Source organism: Ranitomeya imitator, chromosome 7, assembly GCF_032444005.1.
Source record: "Ranitomeya imitator isolate aRanImi1 chromosome 7, aRanImi1.pri, whole genome shotgun sequence".
In the NCBI taxonomy this organism is placed as follows: domain Eukaryota; kingdom Metazoa; phylum Chordata; class Amphibia; order Anura; family Dendrobatidae; genus Ranitomeya; species Ranitomeya imitator.
In genome coordinates, this window is record NC_091288.1 from 137,550,385 (window position 1) to 137,570,549 (window position 20,165).

Below are 20,165 nucleotides of genomic sequence, written 5' to 3' on the forward strand. Positions count from 1 at the left end.
GGTAACCCACGGCAACTGGTCAGGAGAGGACCAACGTGTTTAGTTGCTGCAAATGGCTAATGAGTTAAAGCCATAACTTGTAAAGTTCTATGGCCTATGTGATATCCTGTTGGTGATGCAACTTGGCTTACGAAGCGGTTCATGCTATATATAATAAACCGTATGGACTGCTTTTGTGTTCAAAAACCGTGACCGTGTGCTTGAATCCCGTGCTAAGCGAGTGTCCCCCAATACACTCAGTAAGAGCAATCTTACAAGGGTGATTAATTCTCCATAGATCATAAAGGGAGTAATTATGGATAAGCTTACAAAATTCTCTGGAGAAGTGTATTTGAGATGGGCTTGGAGGCCTATCGTTTAAGTTAAATCTATCACAATTTTGGGAGAACTTCATATTAAAATTTCCTCTAAGAATTATGGCAGAGGGAGGCAGGCGTGAAATCTTAAGTATGACATTTCTGTGGAATAAATATTACAAAGTAAAATGGGATTCTTTCTGAGGGTGCCTTGTAGAATTATATATCTACTGTTGGAGCCTAGGTGGGAAGAGGACACCTGAATAGGGCATGTTTTTGACAAAATAATTACTACACCTGCTTTCTTCTGTCTTGTATGGCAGAAAATATTTTAGGGAACTGGTTCAGGGCAAAATTAAAGGAGACAGATTTGTTGAATGGGTTTCCTGTAGGAACACCACGTCGGCTTTAAGGGATTTCATTTAAGCAAGGGCTAAGCATCTCTTGACAATTGAGTTAAGCCCTTTATCAGTTAGTGAGATGCACTTAATCATCGTGGATGTGATAGGAATATACTTTCTGATGTAAACTCACCAGTATCAGAGGTATGGTAGAAAATCTTGAGGATCAACAGTGTGCACATTTCAATAAGAACAAGGTACTGTAATCCATTGCAGGTGTATCCAAATTTTAGACTGTTAATGTACATTTCCTCCACTAAAATATCAAATACACAGGCACTTCACAGAAATGTATAACACTGGGAAATGAAAATGAAAAAATTATTATTCTGCTAGCTAAAATATTAGATTAGATTAGCCTCGTGTTTATTTATCACAACTGATAGTAGGTAAAAATCAGCCCATCAATTTGTTAATAAATAGCTCCGGAACCCAGAGATACTTCATTTGTGGTGGGAATGGAATATGGCTTTTAAATAGTAAAATGTATTCATTAATTCTAATCACTATTACTTTCAGCCTTGTTCTGGGTAAATACATTTTTGCTGACATACATGTAGTATTTCTGTATAATTAGCTTTGCTAGTGTCACACTGAAAGCTCCGAATGCAATAGATTGACACACCAGGTGTTTAGTTCACGGTGTATATTGTAATACACACGTTTTCTCCACTCAAGTAAGAGCTGCCACTAGGCTTCTTCTGTTACAATTGGATTATGACATTCAGGCCACGGTCACACGTTCAGTATTTGGCAAGTATAAAAAAGGATAATAAATACAGAAGTGGTGACGTGTTTCTATCACCCACTCCTGGTTTTGGCTTATATATACTGTAAAATACTGAATACTGAACGTGGCCTCATGGAGACAAGCAAATGACAAGTCTTCCATTCAGGATACAGAGAAAACATGGGCGTGACATTTCCTTTAACCAATCTAATGGACTTCCCAAGGACAAATTGACTATTTTCCAATATATCTTCTTCACAAATTCTGTATTTTTCTTGTAAAAAATATAATTAAGTCCTCTTTGGTATATCATAAGGGGTAAGATTATCCCATAAATAAATATATAAACACAACATATATACTGTATTTTCCGGAGTATAAGACATACTTTTTCCCAAACAATTTTGGGGGAAAATGGGGGTGCATCTTATAGTCGGAATATACTTACAAATAGTGTGGCGGCAGCAGGAGTAGGGCTATTCTGTGGCGGGCCGACGCTGCAGGGCAATGATCACACTCCTTTTCCAGGCTGGTGCAGCAGGCTCGGGATGAGATCTCGTTGACAAGATCTCAATCTGAGCATGCGCTGCCCCCGGCAGCTATTTTCCCGGAGGCCACCACATCGCAGTAAAGGATGTGTGCGGGGCTCTGGGCTTTCACAAAATGTCGGCGGAGCCCCCCTTCAAACCTGCCGCACCGGCCTGGGATGGGATTTCCAGGGGGCCACACCGCACCAGGAGCACCCCCGAACTTGCCGCACCAATATGGGATAGGAGTCATATCGCCAGGCCATAGAACACATCCTAAGACCATGCTCCACCAGCGCTGCTGATCTCCCCCCCCCCCCCCCCCCCTCCCCGGTAAGCTGAACTTGGACTGTAAGACAGACCCCCATCCGAGAACTTTTTTCCCTAATTTCCTTCTGAAAATTTCGGGTGCGTCTTATGGTCCGGTGCGTCTTATAGTCTGAAAAATATGGCATTTAACAATGGGAAGTCCCTTTATGTATTTGGCTGAAATAGATTGTGAATGCCATGTTGTGTTTGAGGAGGTCCTGAGGTGCCAGAACAGCAGAGCTCCAATCTCCCTTACGCACGCACTCACATGTAACCTAATTGTGAAAAATAAACCTTTTAAGGAATTAACCTAGAAGTGTAGTGAGAATTTTAACCCCAGATTCCTTCACAGAATTTTATAACACTAGGCCACAAAACAAAAAAGTTTTTTTTTCCACGAAAATATCGCTTGAACTTTAAATTTTTCATTTTCACAAAGAGTAATTGGAGAAAATACACCCCCAATTTGTTATGCGATTCATCACGAATGCAGCAACGCTCCATATTTAGCTGTACAACACTACATAGGCACATGGATGGATCAGACGGGAACGTGTACTATTTGGCTTTTGGGGTGCAGAATTTATTGGAATACATTGTGGGTGTCATTAACAGAGACCCTGAGTTTCCAGAACTGCAAAATGCCCCAAAATTACACCATTTGGAATGACACCCCTCAAGACACCCGATTAGGAGGAAAGTAAGTATTCTACATCTGTAGATGCCTCACAGAATGTAATGGAAAAATAGGGATGAAAAATAGATGCTATTTTCTAAACAGTTGGTGCCAAGTACACAAAATACGGTAGATAAATTTATTAAAATTACATAAACACATAATGTTATGTCTAAAAACAAATGCGTTTTTGAGGCTTATTCAGAGTTGTCATCAGGTTACACACATACAATGTTAGTGGTAGTAGTACAGGTTTGAAAGCAGTTTTTGTTGATTTTTCAAATGTTCAAAAGATTAATGCTCGCTATGAGCATGCATAATGAAATACATAGGATACATGGAAATTCAGTTACATCCAGATTAGCAGATGATATAGCAAAATGTAAGGGTTTAGAGGGGATAATGATTGCATAAATGGATAACAAAATAGCAATACAAAATACAGAGAAGGAAAAGGATAGAATCGAATACAGAGATTATTATTACTATTAATACTGATGCTTTATCCTGGGATCTTGCTTTTCAATTACCACAGAAATGAATTACCGTAATGAGAAATATCTGGATTGTTGCTAACAATGTGTAGTTGTAATACAGAAGCAGACAGGACCTCCTGTCATAATGACTGACAGATCACTGTTCCTCCAGGTAGATAGAACACTCAATGCGCACTATATCATGCAATCAAATTAGAGATGCGCAGCAAGCAACAATCATGTTAATTAGGTAATTATCAAAGTGCAAAAGAAGGGGATGGGTGAGTGTTATATCTGTATATTCCATGCAGTATTAGTGGCCTAAATGCAGAGTGGAGCTAGGGGTGAACATAACCAGATGTGGTGGAAATGTGGGTAAAATCACAAATCACACTCCATGGATTTTGTGCAAACATGTAGGTAGATCCATGACAAGAATAATAATTGATTTGTGCCATGTTTTAGGAGAAAAAAAGATAAACAGAGTAAGCATGCTATTAGCAGGTTGCATATGGGGATTCAAAAATCGATTCCCTAAGGAAACCTGGCTGGGTAAAACTATTGGAAATATAGGGAGTTTTCGAGTTGTATTATCTATGGAAAGGCTACTAGAAGTCTTCTGAATTAGATCAATAAATGCTATACCCCTAGATGCCCCCACTTCGTAGTATTTAAGCTATCATTGGACAATGACCTGTTCTTTAAATCAAATTTCGTGTTAGGCTAGGGCTACACATAGGGGTGTAACGATTGCAGTCACATAGGGTGCCACCGCAATCGGGCTCCTGGAGATCGAGCCGACGACTGCCAGCACCATCCAGAGCTGAATGTGCACTTTCTGACACACATCCAGCTGAAAACTATTGTGGTGCACAGTGCCGCCGGCTCCCTTCACCACAATAACTACACATGCTGGCAGCCAACGTCAGCGTGCATGACGTCACTGCTATGTGCCACCTGCACCAAATTTTTCATGTTGAACCGGACACACAATGTAGCTCAAGTTTGGAATAAAACATATTGTTTATTTTACCTGCAGAGATCTTCGCAAAGTATTGGCACATATCGAGTTAACTTTTTTTTTTTTTTTAAAGTCCAAGTTGGTATTATTAGTTGCTTTCCACTGGCGAGCGTGTACATTTTCTGCCAATATGAGCTGCCCAACCATTAGCAAGCAGCAACTTCAAAGAGAGAGAGCTTGTTCATCATAGCTTGGGTTCCTCAGTGTGTGAAATGTAAGGATACAGAGCTGATCCTGAACAATTAAGACAGTGCTGGGCCGAGGGTACAGACACACTTTTCAGATCAGGTTGTTATGGGGGGAAGGGCATAGCAGTGTAACAATGCAAATATTTCTATTAGCTCTCCCCCTCTCAAGAAACGGCCAGCTCTGCCATAGCACCCAACTGTCCAGATACAGCCGGACTGTCTCAGTTTAAAGGCTAAATCTCGCAACGTCAGGGCTTTGTCCCAACTTATTATTCTCACCTCTCTCTGACATCACCATCGATCCGTTGCTCCTCTTCCTTGGGAGTTGAGGCTGCGTCTCTCTGCACTGAATTAAATTCTTGCATTCACTTCTTCTCTTGTGATCCCTCGCTAATTAAAAGTTGCACTGGGGATGCTGGAAAGTAAGAGACTCACAGGCCCATGAATCGATCTGCTCATCTCTAGTCCCAACTGTCCTGGATATATTGGACAGTCCCAAATTTGGGTCTACACCTGCAGTCTTGGGTGTCTGCTGAATTTCTCTCATTGCTACCACCCCTCTGACATCTCCTCCTACCAGGAGAGAAAGAAAAAGCAAATGGGTGCAGACTGGGGAGTAGGCAAAATGTGTCATGGCGCACATAGTATACCACAAACTTTGCACCTTTTTCTGTTCTTAAAAAAATTGGAGGTATGGCTCTGCTGGACAGTCCTTTCCCCCTCACTGCCTGCACAGAGGTGAAAGCTTAACTTGTATTAACACACAAATTGCTGTCCAAGGTCAGCGTAGGATAACAGATATAATTAACAATTTGCCAAAAGGCAACAAACCCCTTAACTGAAGACATAAAAAATAACTTTTATTATTACTACTACTAAAAGAAACAAAACCACTAAAAGTCTCACAAATCAGTTTCACTAGGTGGACACCAGCATACTGATAATTAAAATCATTTCCATTCTTTATACTGCGCTATTATTCGTATCTATATTTATATATATTTTATATTTACCCTATATATATTTATCATTTCATTCAGGCATGTGGATCAAGGTGTGGCCGTAACATAAGGGTGAACCACCTAGTGAAACTGACTTGTGAGAGCTTTAGTAGTTTTGTTTCCTTTAGTAGTAATAATAATAAAAATTATTTTTTTAGGTCTTTAGTTAAGGGATTTGTTGCCTTTTGGCAAATTGTTAATTATAGCTTAACTTTAAAACTCAGGTTGAGCAAAACCATATATCCCAACCAGATAAGCTGATGATACACCACACAATGAAATTCATAACTAAGTGTAGACCATAAATGAAATCTACCCTCATACATAGCAACACATATGAGTTTGTCTATTTTATGCCTGGCATTCTGCACATGAACGGGGAAACTCAGGATGCCCACTGCTACTATATACATCCCACTCAATGAAATATTAATAAAATATACAATATTAAATATACATTTCCACTGACACATAGCAAAAAAAAAATATTGTCAGTCTTGACTATACTTCTGGTTCATGAATCAGGAAGTCCAGCATAATGAAATATTACTGAAATATAATACTGAAAGATTTACATGTATCCATGTATACAGTAGCATTGTGCATCATGAGCTACCTGGTTCATGTACAGAATGCCAGACAAAATAGATTAGACAAACATGTACTGCTATGTATGAGGGTAAATGTATATTCCATTTGTGGTTTGTGGGTACAATTATGAATTTCATTGTGTAGTGCATCATCTGCTTATCTGGTGCAGCCATGACTTATAAATAGAGCTCTCACCCCCCGACAGGCAGTGAGGGGCAGTACAGCAGAGCCCACAGTGTTACAACAGGAGAAGAGCTGATGAAAGGGTTTCTAGTGTGACACAGCCACACAAGGACCTTATCTGCAAGGTGTGAGCCATTTGTGCCAGCTTTGTTTAATCATGAAGAGTGGAGATTAGCTCTGTATCCTTAAGGTACCGTCACACATAACGATATCGTTAACGATATCGTTGCTTTTTGTGACGTAGCAACGATATCGTTAAGGAAATCGTTATGTGTGACAGCGACCAACGATCAGGCCCCTGCTGGGAGATCGTTGGCCGCTGAGGAAAGTCCAGAACTTTATTTCATCGCTGGATCTCCTGCTGACATCGCTGAATCGGCGTGTGTGACGCCGATTCAGCGATGTCGTCACTGGTAACCAGGGTAAACAACAGGTTACTAAGCGCGGCCCTGCGCTTAGTAACCCAATGTTTACCCTGGTTACCAGGGGACTTCGGCATCGTTGGTCGCTGGAGAGCTGTCTGTGTGACAGCTCTCCAGCGACCACACAGCGACGCTGCAGCGATCGGCATCGTTGCCTATATCGCTGCAGCGTCGCTTAATGTGACGGTACCTTAAGACTACTTTCACACTAGCGTCAGTACGGGCCCGTCGCAGTGCGACGTACCGATGCATACTGTGAAATAAAATCACTATAGAAAAATCAGCCGCACTCTTATGGTATATCTTTACAAAAATGTGATGTATTTATTCACATGTGTTGAGACAAAAATTATATATATATATACACATACACAGCACAGCACATACACTTCAGAAGCAGGACATCCTGACACCACAACAATTGGAGCCCTTAAAGGGACCACACTTCTAATTTTGCACACTATCTAGAAGACGCAGTTTGAGGCCGACTTCACACTTGCGAGTTTTACGGACGTAAGAGCGCAGAAACTACGTCCGTAAAACTCGCAAAAAATACGGCACAATTATTCTCTATGCCCCTGCTCCTATCTGCCGTATTTTACTGATCAGTATTATACGGCTTTCTACGGCCGTACAAAATCGCAGCATGCTGCGTTTGTCACCGTACTGCGCAAGAAATACGCCAATGAAAGTCTATGGAAGCGTGAAAAATACGGATTACACACGGACAAGCAGTGTGACTTGCGAGAAATACGCAGCGCTGTTAGAGAGAAAAGCCGGTAATTCAGTGCGGTGTACAGTAAAATCACACTGACAGCTTACAGTCCAATAGGTAGAATAAATGTGTACACATAGAATAGGTATATATATATATATATATATATGTCAGTGAGACACATATATGTATATATATTACTATTTATTCCAGCGCTATACAGCTTGAAAGCCGGTAATTCAATTACCGGCTTTTTCTTTCTCCTTCCTAAAACCCGACATGATTTGAGACATGGTTTACATACAGTAAACCATGTCTTCTCTCCATTTTTTTTGCAGATTCCACACTACTAATGTCAGTAGTGTGTATCTGCAAAATTTGGCCGTTCTAGCTCTTAAAATAAAGGGTTAAATGGCGGAAAAAATTCGCGTGGGCTCCCGCGCAATTTTCTCCGCCAGAGTAGTAAAGCCAGTGACTGAGGGCAGATATTAATAGCCTGGAGAGGGTCCACGGTTATTGGCCCCCCCTGGCTAAAAATATCTGCCCCCAGCCACCTGGGAGCTTTCTAGGAAATTTCCCACGATCTATGAACATCCAGCAGAGGGCGCCTCACCGCAAATGAAGCTAAATATAGCTCATTGATCTATATTTAGACTCATTCCCCAGGGTTTTGCAGCGAGGAGCAGCCTGCATTAGCAAAGCTCCTTGCTGCAAAATGTTTTAACCCCTTCAGAAGGATTTACATCGTTGGACGTTACAGATCTGCGGAGGGTAAGTATATTGTTGGTTTATTATGTTTTTTCTTTCACAGAACGAGGGTCTTCAGTGATTGGATTGGGCGTAGAATAAAATACTCCAACAACCATTGTTTTTATTTCATTAAAATAATTTTAAATAATGTGTTTGTGTTTTATTTAACCCTTTCATTCAATTGGATTAATAATGGATAGGTGTCATAATTGACGCCTCTCCATTATTAATTAGGCTTAATGTCACTTTACAATAGCAAGGTGGCATTAACCCTTCATTACCCCATATCCCACCGCTACACGGGAATGGGAAGAGAGTGGCCAAGTGCCAAGTGCATCTTCCAGATGTGCCTTTTCTGGGGTGGCTGGGGGCAGATATTTTTAGCCAGGGGGGGCCAATAACCGTGGACCCTCTCCAGGCTATTAATATCTGCCCTCAGTCACTGGCTTTACTACTCTGGCGGAGAAAATTGCGCGGGAGCCCACGCCAATTTTTTCCGCCATTTAACCCTTTATTTTAAGAGCTAGAACGGCCAAATTTTGCAGATACACACTACTGACATTAGTAGTGTGGAATCTGCAAAAAAATGGAGAGAAGACATGGTTTACTGTATGTAAACCATGTCTCAAATCATGTCGGGTTTTAAGAAGGAGAAAGAAAAAGCCGGTAATTGAATTACCGGCTTTCAAGCTGTATAGCGCTGGAAAAAATATTAATATATATACATATATGTGTCTAATGACATATATATATATATATATATATATATATATATATATAGAGAGAGAGAGAGAGAGAGAGAGAGAGAGAGAGAGAGAGAGAGAGAGAGAGAGAGAGAGAGAGAGAGAGAGAGAGAGAGAGAGAGAGAGAGAGAGAGAGAGAGAGAGAGAGAGAGAGAGAGAGAGAGAGACAGTATATATATATTTTTTTCTTTTTGGGACACATGGATCATTTCTATAGCGGTATGTTGGTTTTGCAAGCCTGCGAGAAAACCACGCAGTACGGATGCCATACGGATTACATACGGAGGATGCCATGCGCAAAAAACGCTGACACACCCTGCCTACGGAGGAGCTACGGACCACTATTTTCGGGACATTTCAGCGTATTACGGCCGTAATATACGGACCGTATTTTCATACGCTGAGTGTGAAGCCGGCCTGAGAAAGACCCGAGGCAGGGTCGAAACGTTACTACTCCATTTAAACTCCCTGCTGTGTGTGTGTGTGTGTGTGTGTGTGTGTGTGTGTATATATATATATATATATATATATATATATAATTTTTGTCTCAACACATGTGAATAAATACATCACATTTTTGCAAAGATATACCATAAGAGTGCGGCTGATTTTTCTATATTGGACTTGTTGGGTTTTCCCAAGTACAACCAGCATCAACTTAAGATAGCTGAGTGCGCTCCTTTTTTCTTAAATATATCAGTGAAATAAAATCACAACGGGGGAAGCGAATGCAGTTTTTCAACGCATCCGCTGCCTCATTGTAATGTCCGGGGAGGAGGGGGCGGAGTTCCGGCCACGCATGCACGGTCGGAAATGGCGGACACAATGTGGCAATCCGTCGCTAATGAAAGTCTATGGAGAAAAAACGCATCTTGCGGGCAACTTTGCAGGATGCATTTTTTTCTCCAAAACGACGCATTGTGACGTGCGTCGAACGACGCAAGTGTGAAAGTAGCCTTAGCTGTCGTGGGCACATTCTCTCTTTAGTATGTTGCTGCCTGCTTATGACTGGCCTCATACACTCTCCTGGTGAAAAATAACTAATGACACCCACTTGGACTTCAATAACTGCTAATATCTCTGCAATGAAGAAGTGGAAAAAGAAACATGTTTTATTCCGCTCTTTAATGTAGAAAGTAATTCCTCCAGCTTCTAGAAGTTCTTTCTTAACACTGTACTTACTCTTTGATCACCGCCTTCTCTTCGAGGATCAAGTTTCTTTGCGAAGTGTCGGAGATTATCATAATTATGAAAATTGCACAAAGATACTAAATCCTGTAATAAAAAAGAAACAATATGCATTCAATACTTTATAAGTTATACATACATATAAACATAAGTGGTGTGAAATATTTACAGCGCTCAGCATAAATGAGTATATCCCTTTTGAAAAAAAAGAGTTTAATCAATATCTCATTGAATACAAGAACAATTTCCAAAATTTTTACAAGACTGAGTTTCATAGAACAATTTTTAAGCCATAACATGTAATTCAGGTTAATAATATAACTTTCATTACAAAATATTCAGTTTTGCTCAAATTAGTTGATGTGACATCAAGTCTCCCATGCATGAAATAAATGAGTTGGTGACACATATCAACATCTAATTTTTTCCATTCTTCAAGAACAACCTCTGTTAGAGCCTGGATGTTGGTATTTGTAAATATTTAGAAAAATTTAATTTAGAAAAATGCATGATGCCTACAGTGAGACATGATGGTGGCAGTGTCCTTATCTATAGATGCATGAAAACTGCTGGTGTCGGGAGCTAAATTTCATTGATGGTACCATGAATTCACAGATATATTGCTGTATAGAAAGAAGATACTACCATCACTCTGAGTCCTTGGTAAACGTGCACTTTTCTTACAAGACAATGATCCAAAATACACATTTATTGCATTTCTGAAGAAGAATGGGGTGAAAAAGATTCAGTGGCCAAGTACGTCTTCTGACCTGAACTCAATCAAACACACACGCAATTTTGAAGAGACAAGTTGAATATCAAACTCCATGCAGCAACCAGACTCTAAAAGACGTCGTTCTTGAAGAATGAAAAAGATAGCTGTTGTAATATGTCACCACCTTGCTCATTCCATTCCTAGAATACTTGGTGGTGTTCTTAAAAATTATGAAAGTCATACAAAGTACTAGATGTAACCATAAAAATATCCAAAAGACAAACATCGGTATAGGGTTTTTCCCATCATGCAAAGATCAATAACCAGTGGGTTCTACTAAAAGATAAAATCAAAATCAGGGTACAAAGTACCCAAAAAAACACCACTCAGAGTATAAAATGTAAAAAAAAATTTTTAAGGATTAAATATAAAAAAGACATGAAGCAGAGTGTTAATGGGACATGTAAGAGGATTCAAAATGGGATGAAATCAAGTAGATAAAGGTGGGAGGGGTTTTCACAAAAAGTAAAGGGTAACTAGGTAGTCTTTATCAGTACAGACTATTAAGACAGGATAGTGTCAATTCCTCTATATGAATATCATGCAGTATAATATTGGAAAACAAGAAAAAAAGGCTTATCCAGTCGATATTGAATATAAAGTTAGTATAGAGCTTCCCCATATTTAGGTGGCCACTAAGGGTATTCATTCCCTCATCGCCATTTTAAAGCAGCAATCGGGAATAAGGCTGTAGTGAACCCCCAGAGTTGGGGTAGCTGAGACCCCGGAGAATATGACAGAGGCCGGATTTTCTGGTGAATAACCGTGATCAAAAAAAAAAAAGTGCGCCCGTTGTTTCAATTATTTCTCTTTCCTCTAACATGACATACATGTCAGAGTAGAGAGAAATTATGCCCCCAACACGCTCCAGTACCTCCGCCATCCCCGGGCCCTCCTGATCTGTCCCCCAACCCGCCGTCATCTTCCTAGAAATCAAAATGGAGGATAAATGCGCCCACCAAAATCTGCTGGCCGGAATCTGGCAACAATAGGAAGTTTTTCCTATTTGTACCTACGATACGATACGATAAACTTTATTGATCCCGTGGGAAATTATGGTATCACAGCAGCACAACTTACATCATAAGAATCATAAAATGAATTACTTAATTGACATGACAGTTTGTTGACAGAAGGACATTATACATTAAAATAGGACATACAGCGGGTGAACTGAAAAGTAGAAGAAATAAAGTGGACAATCACCTTTATTATTTAAACTTAATGTTATTGTTGTATATCCCCATAGCAGTTGGCACAACCGATTTCCTAAATTTTTCCTTCTTACACCTCAGAAGTATTAGCCGGTTACTGAAGGTGCTCTTCTGTCTCATGAATAGCTCATATAGTGGATGTGCATTATTGTTCATAATTGCCATACATTTTCTCAGAGTTCTTCTCTCCACTACCTCCTCAAGAGAGTCCAGATTGCAGCCGACAGCAGAACTTGCCTTTTTGATAAGCTTATTCAGCTTATTAGCATCAGAGGCCCGCACACTACTACCCCAGCATATGATAGCAAAAAAGATGGCACTTGCCACCACAGACTGGTAGAACATTTCTAACATTTTGCTGCACACATTAAAGGGAACCTGTCACCTGAATTTGGCGGGACTGGTTTTGGGTCATATGGGCGGAGTTTTCGGGTGTTTGATTCACCCTTTCCTTACCTGCTGGCTGCATGCTGGCCGAAATATTGGATTGAAGTTCATTCTCTGTCTTCCATAGTACACGCTTGCGCAAGGTAAGATTACTTTGCGCAGGCGTGTACTACGGAGGACAGAGAATGAACTTCAATCCAATATTTCGGCCAGCATGCAGCCAGCAGGTAAGGAAAGGGTGAATCAAACACCCGAAAACTCCGCCCATATGACCCAAAACCAGTCCCGCCAAATTCAGGTGACAGAGTCCCTTTAAAAGACCTCAGTTTCCTTAGGAAATACAATATGCTCATCCCCTTATTGTAGACAGTTTCTGAGTGGCATCTCCAGTCCAGTTTCCAGGGCCGGCTCCAGGTTTTTGAGGGCCCCGGGCGAGAGTCTCAGTGGGCCCCCCCCCCTTTAACACATACCCGATTTATGATGCACAGATATGGCAGAGAAATGTATAGTACAATGCCAGATTTCACTTCTTACATGAGTGACAGCTATTGTAAATTCTGCAGTGTATATATACAGGACAGGAGGAGTGGTACTGTGCAGTGTATATATACAGGAGGAAAGGTGCTGTGCAGTGTATATATACAGGAGAGGTGCTGTGCAATGTATACATACAGGAGGAAAGGTGCTGTGCAGTGTATATATACAGGGGGAAAGGTGCTGTGCAGTGTATATATACAGGAGAGGTGCTGTGCAGTGTCGTGAGCAGGGCGTTGTTGTATCAGAAAATCTTTTCTGTTTTGAGTTTTTCTATGAAACAAAGACTTTTCTACATAAACAACGTTGTTTGGTTTTGCGGCCCTAACAGATCTGTGCTACAAAGTAACATCGCTCGGGCATTAATGAGGGACCTGATGCTGAATCCTTTCCACAAACCCTTATGACCCAATTAGTGCCCCGTCATTAGAATCTCATTAAACGCCTCCCTGTCCCGAGCAGTCATGTACAGTATGGGGGGATCCTGCAGCCCACCCCCTGACTGCTCTATACCATACACTGCCCTCTGTCGCGCTCACTGTTATCCTGTGCATTTCTCCTTCATCGTTACCCCATGTTACCCTTGTCACCCCCCACTACAGAGTAGCAGGGCAGCCAATGTCACCCCTTCCCGGACCCTAATGGCAGCAGGAAATGTCTGCTCCTCTATTGGGTTGGAACCTGATTTAATCAAGGAATAATGTGGATTTGTTGCTGGTGGCTGCAGGGGAAGGGTTAAGTTATGCCATGTCCTTGGTGGGAGCAGTGGCAGCTGCTGGGATCTGGACAGACACAACCAATGTTGCTGTGACTGCACAGTGTGACCTGGAGGAGAGAAGCTGTGACTCCGGAGCAGAAATCACCCACATGCCAGCACTGGGCAGAGTCCCTCCAGTCACCAGCCTGGGGCCACGGGGCCCCAACCTACAGCCCACATGGCAGCAGCTCCCCTTCCTCCTGGCATCTGGTTAACCCCATTTATGCGGGTCAGATTGTTATATTTAAGGTTTAGCAATAACCTTCATACAGATGGGAAGGGGTTAAGCTTCTTCCTACCCCACTGGTGCAGGTTTGGTGCAGCATGCATGTATTCTGGGGTTCTGGGAGAGCTGGGTGGCTGCAGGCTGCACCCCACCAGCTGCTCCTCCAGACATCACCCACATTTTTAGGCAGCAGAGACAGACAGCAGCAGACTGAGCCACAGGACCAACTGCAATTATTGCTGGATACCTTTGCACTCTGGTAGGACTAGCTCCTCCGGAATCTTCCTGATAAGTTCAGCTCAGCAGCACTGTCTGCAGCCAGCCAGGGGCCAGAGCAGAGAACTGCTCTCTCCGCCCACAAACAGTCACGCTGGCTGCCTTCTCTTAACCCCTATGTGTGCCTGCCTGGCTGCACTGACTGAGTGATAAGATGCTTGTGTCAGAGCTGGCACATAGGGGTTAAGAGAACGCAGCCAGCAGTGACTTTGTGGGCGGAGAGAGCATGTTATCTCCTGCTCTGCTTCCCAGCTGCTAGTGGGCCCCCCTTTCTTCCCAAGGCCCCGGCATTTGCCCGCTGTGCCGGGTGCTGACGCCGGCCCTGCCAGTTTCTATCCAAATGTACCCCCAAATATTTGTAACTCTCCACCTGCTCTACCTCCTGACCAGCAATAGTGATCGGTAAGCATTCCAACTTAATCCTGCTAAATTTTTGAAGGTGGCAAAGATCAGATTTATACTGAAAGTCTGATGTATACAGTGTGAATAGAAAGGGTGCAAGCACCGTTCCCTGGGGGGCACCAACACTGCTCAGTAATCTGCTTGACACAACTGCTCCCATCTGTACAAACTGTGGCCGATCTGATAGGTAGTCAGTTATCCAATTTCTCATTCCCACCTCCACCTTCATATCAGTCATCTTTTTGTGTAGTAAAGGTGGCTGCAGGGAATTAAATGCACTCGAGAAATCAAAGAACATCGCTCGCACCGTGGTTCCGTCAATCTCCAGAAATGAATGTACACTATGTAACAGAGAAAGAATAGCATCATCCACCCCAATCTATGTCGGTAAGCAAACTGAAGGGGATCGATAAAAGCGTTAACCCTCGGTCTTAAGTGAGCAAGAACTAATCTTTCCAAGGCCTTCATAACATGAGATGTTAAGGCTACAGGACGATAGTCATTTAGGGTTGCAGGAGAAGAAGTCTTGGGTACCGGCACCAGACAGGAAGTTTTCCATAACACTGGCACCCTCTGTGTTTGTAGACTTCCATTAAATAGGAGTGTAAAGATTGTACACAGCTGGTCTGCACAAACTTTAAGGACACGTGAGCTGAGTCCATCTGGTCCTGCAGCTTTACCAATGTTAAGTGACTTAAACTGCCTCTTCACATCATTTTCGGATACTCTAAAAATAGACTGCTCCTCCTCCAATATCGATGTTGCAGAATTTGCACCCAATTCCCCTCCACTTCCAGTTGGCAGCACACATGTACTGCTAAATCTAATTGAAATACTCGTTCATCTCATTAGCCTTGTCCAGTTTTCTTCCCCCGTGTTCAGACGTTACCTTAAGCCCAGTCAGTAGTTTCATTCCTGACCAAACCTCCCTGGTATTATTGTGGGACAGTTTCTTTTCAAGTTTAATTCTGAAAACTTCCTGGGCCTCCTTTATTTTATACTTGAATTCATACTGTATCATTTTAATTTCCTCTTTGTCGCCTAATTTAAATGCCTTTTTTTTCCTGTTGAGCAAATGCTTCAATTCCTTTGTTATCCATGGCTTGTTGTTTGCAAAACACCTAATCTTTTTAGCCGGCACCAGCATATCAGTGCAGAAGTTAATGTGGTCAGTCACTCTACCAACCACTTCATTAACATTTGTATACTCATCCATTGTCCCAAGCAGCACATCCCAGTCTGTAAGATGAAAGCAATCCTGCAGAGCCTGTTCATTGGTTGGATTCCACATTCTAACTGTTTTAATCGTAGCAGGCTGCTTTCTAACAACAGGTTGGTAGACTGGTGACAATATACTCTATCACAGTGATCAAAATAAACAAAATAGTAAATCAAATCCCCCCTTGTCACCCCCTTAGTTAAGTAAAAATAATTATTTTGTTGCCATTCCTTGCAGTTGGGCTTAGGGTTAGTGTTGGGGTTAGGGCTGTGGTTAGGGTTGTGTTAAGGTTGCGGTTAGAATTGTTATTTTTTTCCAAAAGTAAAAAAGAAAAGACAATATGACGGATATGGTTCTTCTAAATAGCTGGATATGGTTGATAGAAAGTTCTCGCTATTCAAGTTTGCATCGGGTGGTGGGGTATCATGGATCCCTGAATGTTTTTTTTTGGCTGTCTAACAGCCATAAAACATGCGGGGCAGGGACTCGAGCATGTCACTCGCCACCCGCAATAATCGGTGCATATCTAAGCACCCGATGTAAACTGGAGTAGCGAGTATTTTCGCTCAACAATAATGACACATACTCAATATGATGACCTAATGTTATCAAATTCTGTGTCGTACCTGTGGTTTCAAAATGCTCACTATAACACTGGATAAAATCCTTGAGGGGTATAGTTTCCAAAAGGGTGTCACTTGTGGGGGGTTTCCACAGTTTAAGCACATCAGGGGTTCTCCAAACATAACATGGCATCTGCTAATTACTCCAGCAAATTTTACATTCAAAAAGTCAAACGGCGCTACTTCCATTCCGAGCCCTGCCGTGCGCCCAAACCGTTGATTTTCGCCAAAAATAAGGTATCAGCGTATTCAGGAGAAATTCCACAACATATTCAAGGATCCATTTTCTAATGTTACCTTTGCGAAAATAAAAATGTTTGGGTCTAAATTACATTTTTTGTGAAAAACATTAAACGTTCATTTTTTCCATGATGCTCCAGTTCCTGTGAAGAACCTGAAGAGTAAATACGCTTCTTGAATGTGGATTTTGAGAACCTTGAGGGGTGCAGTTTTTAGAATGGTATCACTTTTGGGTATTTTCTGTCATATAGGCCCCTAAAAGTAACTTCAAATGGGAGGTGGCCCCTAAAAAAATGGTTTTGTAAATTTTGTTGGAAAAATTAGAAATCACTGGTCAACTTTTAACCCTTCTAACTTCCTAAGAAAAAAAAAAGTTACACTACCGTTCAAAAGTTTAGGGTCACCCAGTCAATTTTGTGTTTTCCATGAAAACTCATAGTGTTATTAATCAAATCAGTTGCCAAATGAATTGAAAATCTAGTCCAGACATTGACAAGGTTCTAAAAAAATTTTTTATTTGACAATAATTTTCTCCTTCAAACTTTGCTTTCTTCAAATAATGTTCCCTTTGCAGCAATTACAGCATTGCAGACCTTTGGCATTCTAGCAGTTAATTTGCTGAGGTAATCTGAAGAAATATCACCTCATGCATTCAGAAGCCTCTCCCACAAGTTGGTTTGGCTTGATGGGCACTTTTTGCTTACCATACGCTCAAGCTGCTCCCACAACAGCTCAATGGGGTTGAGATCTGGTGACAGATTACAGATAGAATACCAGCTGCCTGCTTCTTCCCTAAATAGTTCTTGTATAATTTGAAGGTGTGCTTTGGGTAATTGTTCTGTTGTAGGATGAAATTGGCTACAATCAAGCGCTGTCCACAGGGTATGGCATGGCATTGCAAAATGGAGTGATAGTCTTCCTTATATAAAATCCCTTTTACCTTGTACAAATCTCTCACTTTACCAGCACCAAAGCAACCCCAGACTATCACCATTACCTCCACCATGCTTGACAGATGGTGTCAGGCACTCTTCCAGCATCTTTTCAGTTGTTCTGCATCTCACAAAGGTTCTTCTGTGTGATCTAACACCTCAAACTTGGATTCGTCTGTCCATAACACTTTTTTCCAATCTTCCTCTGTCCAATGTCTGTTTTCTTTTGCCCATATTAATCTTTTCCTTTTATTAGCCAGTCTCAGATATGGCTTTTTCTTTGCCACTCTGCCCTGAAGGCCAGCATCCTGGAGTCGCCTCTTCAGTGTAGATGTTGACACTGGCATTTTGCGTGTACTATTTAATGAAGCTGCCAGTTGAGGACCTCTGAGGCGCCGATTTCTCAAACTACAGACTCTAATGTACTTGTCTTGTTGCTCAGTTGTGCTGCGGGGCCTCCCCCTTCTCTTTCTACTCTGGTTAGAGCCTGTTTTTGCTCTCCTCTGAAGGGAGTAGTACATACCGTTGTAAGAAATCTTCAGTTTCTTGGCAATTTCTCGCATGGAATAGCCTTCATTTCTAAGAAAAGAATACACTGTCGAGTTTCACATGAAAGTTCTTTTTTTCTGAACATTTTGAGAGTTTAATGGAACCAACAAATGTAATGCTCCAGATTCTCAACTAGCTCAAAGGAAGGTCAGGTTCATAGGTTCTCTAATCAGCCAAATAGTTTTCAGCTGTGCGAACATACTTGCACAAGGGTTTTCAAAGGCATTCTAACCATCCATTAGCCTTCTTACACAGTTATCCAACACAAAGCACCATAAGAACACTGGAGTGACGGTTGTTGGAAATAGGACTCTATACACCTATGAAGATATTGCATTAGAAAGCAGACGTTTGCAGCTAAAATAGTCATTTACCACATTAACAATGTATAGAGTGTATTTCTGAATCATTTAATGTTAACTTTATTGGAAAAAACTGTGCTTTTCTTTCATAAATAAGGAAATTTCTAAGTGATCTAAGTATAAGGGGTAACGTTTCTCCATATGAAGAGTGACATACCAGCTCTGGCTTGTCAAGGTAAGGAGGCTTATTCGCCGTGCAATGCTCCTCTGGGAATTTTAATATGCAAATTGCTTCTTCAGAGAAAAGAGGACTTAAACTCTATAACGCCACTTGTTGGAAGTAGCGATCCTACAAGTCACAATCAACCCTTTAATGAGTCGTGCAATATGGCTTAGGATAAAAGCCAAATCAGTATCTCAATTCGCAGACACTGTGTTTTGGGCTGTTGGCCCTCCTCAGTGCGAAGCATGAGAACTAATTTGGCTAGGTGCATGACTCGCTAAAGGGTTGATTGTGACTCCTCTTTTTCTCTGAAGAGGCAATTTGCATAAGTGATCTAAGTGAACTTTTCAATGATAGTCGTGTATGTTTCAAAAATAGTCATAATTGAAAGTAAACGTGAGAAATGCTATTTATTTACTATTTTCTGTGACATAAATGTCTGATTCATACTTCAAAAATTGTGAAATTTTCATAAAATTTTCATTTTTTTCACAAAAATATCAATAAAATATTTGGAAGTCATATCAAATAAATTTTGCCACTGTCCTGAAGTACAATATGTCATGAAAAAACAGTATCAGAATCTGTGGGATACGTTGAAACTTTCAAGAGTTACAACCCCATAAAATGAAAGTGGTCAGAATTGTAAATTTGCCTTGGTCATTAAGGTCAAAATTAGCTCGGTCGTTACATATTACTTTTCATAAGTGATGTATTCATTTATGCTGAGCACTGTATTTCTTTATCTGTCAACTTTTTTTAAAATCTTTTTAGTTAAAGTTCCACAAAGAATCTTCTGTGATGTTCGGTATGCCCAGTTACCATGACATAAACAAAAAGAAAAAAAAACTAACATAACTTCCAAAAGGAGGCACTAGAGTTCTAGTCCTCTTCCTCTTTGAAGAGACAATTAACATAAATGATGCATTTTTAAGGAAATACTATTAGAATCCTGCAAAAAACGTATAACCTCTAGTAATAAAATGTCAAGGAATAAAAAGAAACCATTATGGATGAACAGGACAGTACAAAGTTTAATAAGACACAAACAAAGGGCATTCAAAATCTTGAAAGCTGAGATTACTGAAATACAGTAGCATTTCAGGAGTATAAAGATCTAAATAAGAAATGTAAAAAAGAAACCAAGCTGGAAAAGTTATCTACAGAGAAACAAAATCGCCAACAACATTAAAAGAAATCCCAACATTTTTTATAAATACATCAATGCCAAAAAAGAAAAAAAAGAGATGGTATTGGCCTCTTAAAAGATGACAATAACAAGATAATCA

The 20,165-nt window shown here is 40.9% G+C and overlaps 1 protein-coding gene across 2 annotated transcripts in view; it reads right to left on the minus strand.

Annotated features, from left to right (window-relative positions):
- Nucleotides 1-20,165, minus strand: part of GLS (glutaminase) — a 618,398-nt gene that overhangs the window by 212,145 nt on the left and 386,088 nt on the right. For both annotated transcript variants that reach the window (XM_069733841.1, XM_069733840.1), the window contains exon 14: nt 10,212-10,304. In XM_069733841.1, the coding sequence (XP_069589942.1) occupies nt 10,212-10,304 (93 nt within the window). The remainder of the gene's footprint in view (nt 1-10,211; nt 10,305-20,165) is intronic.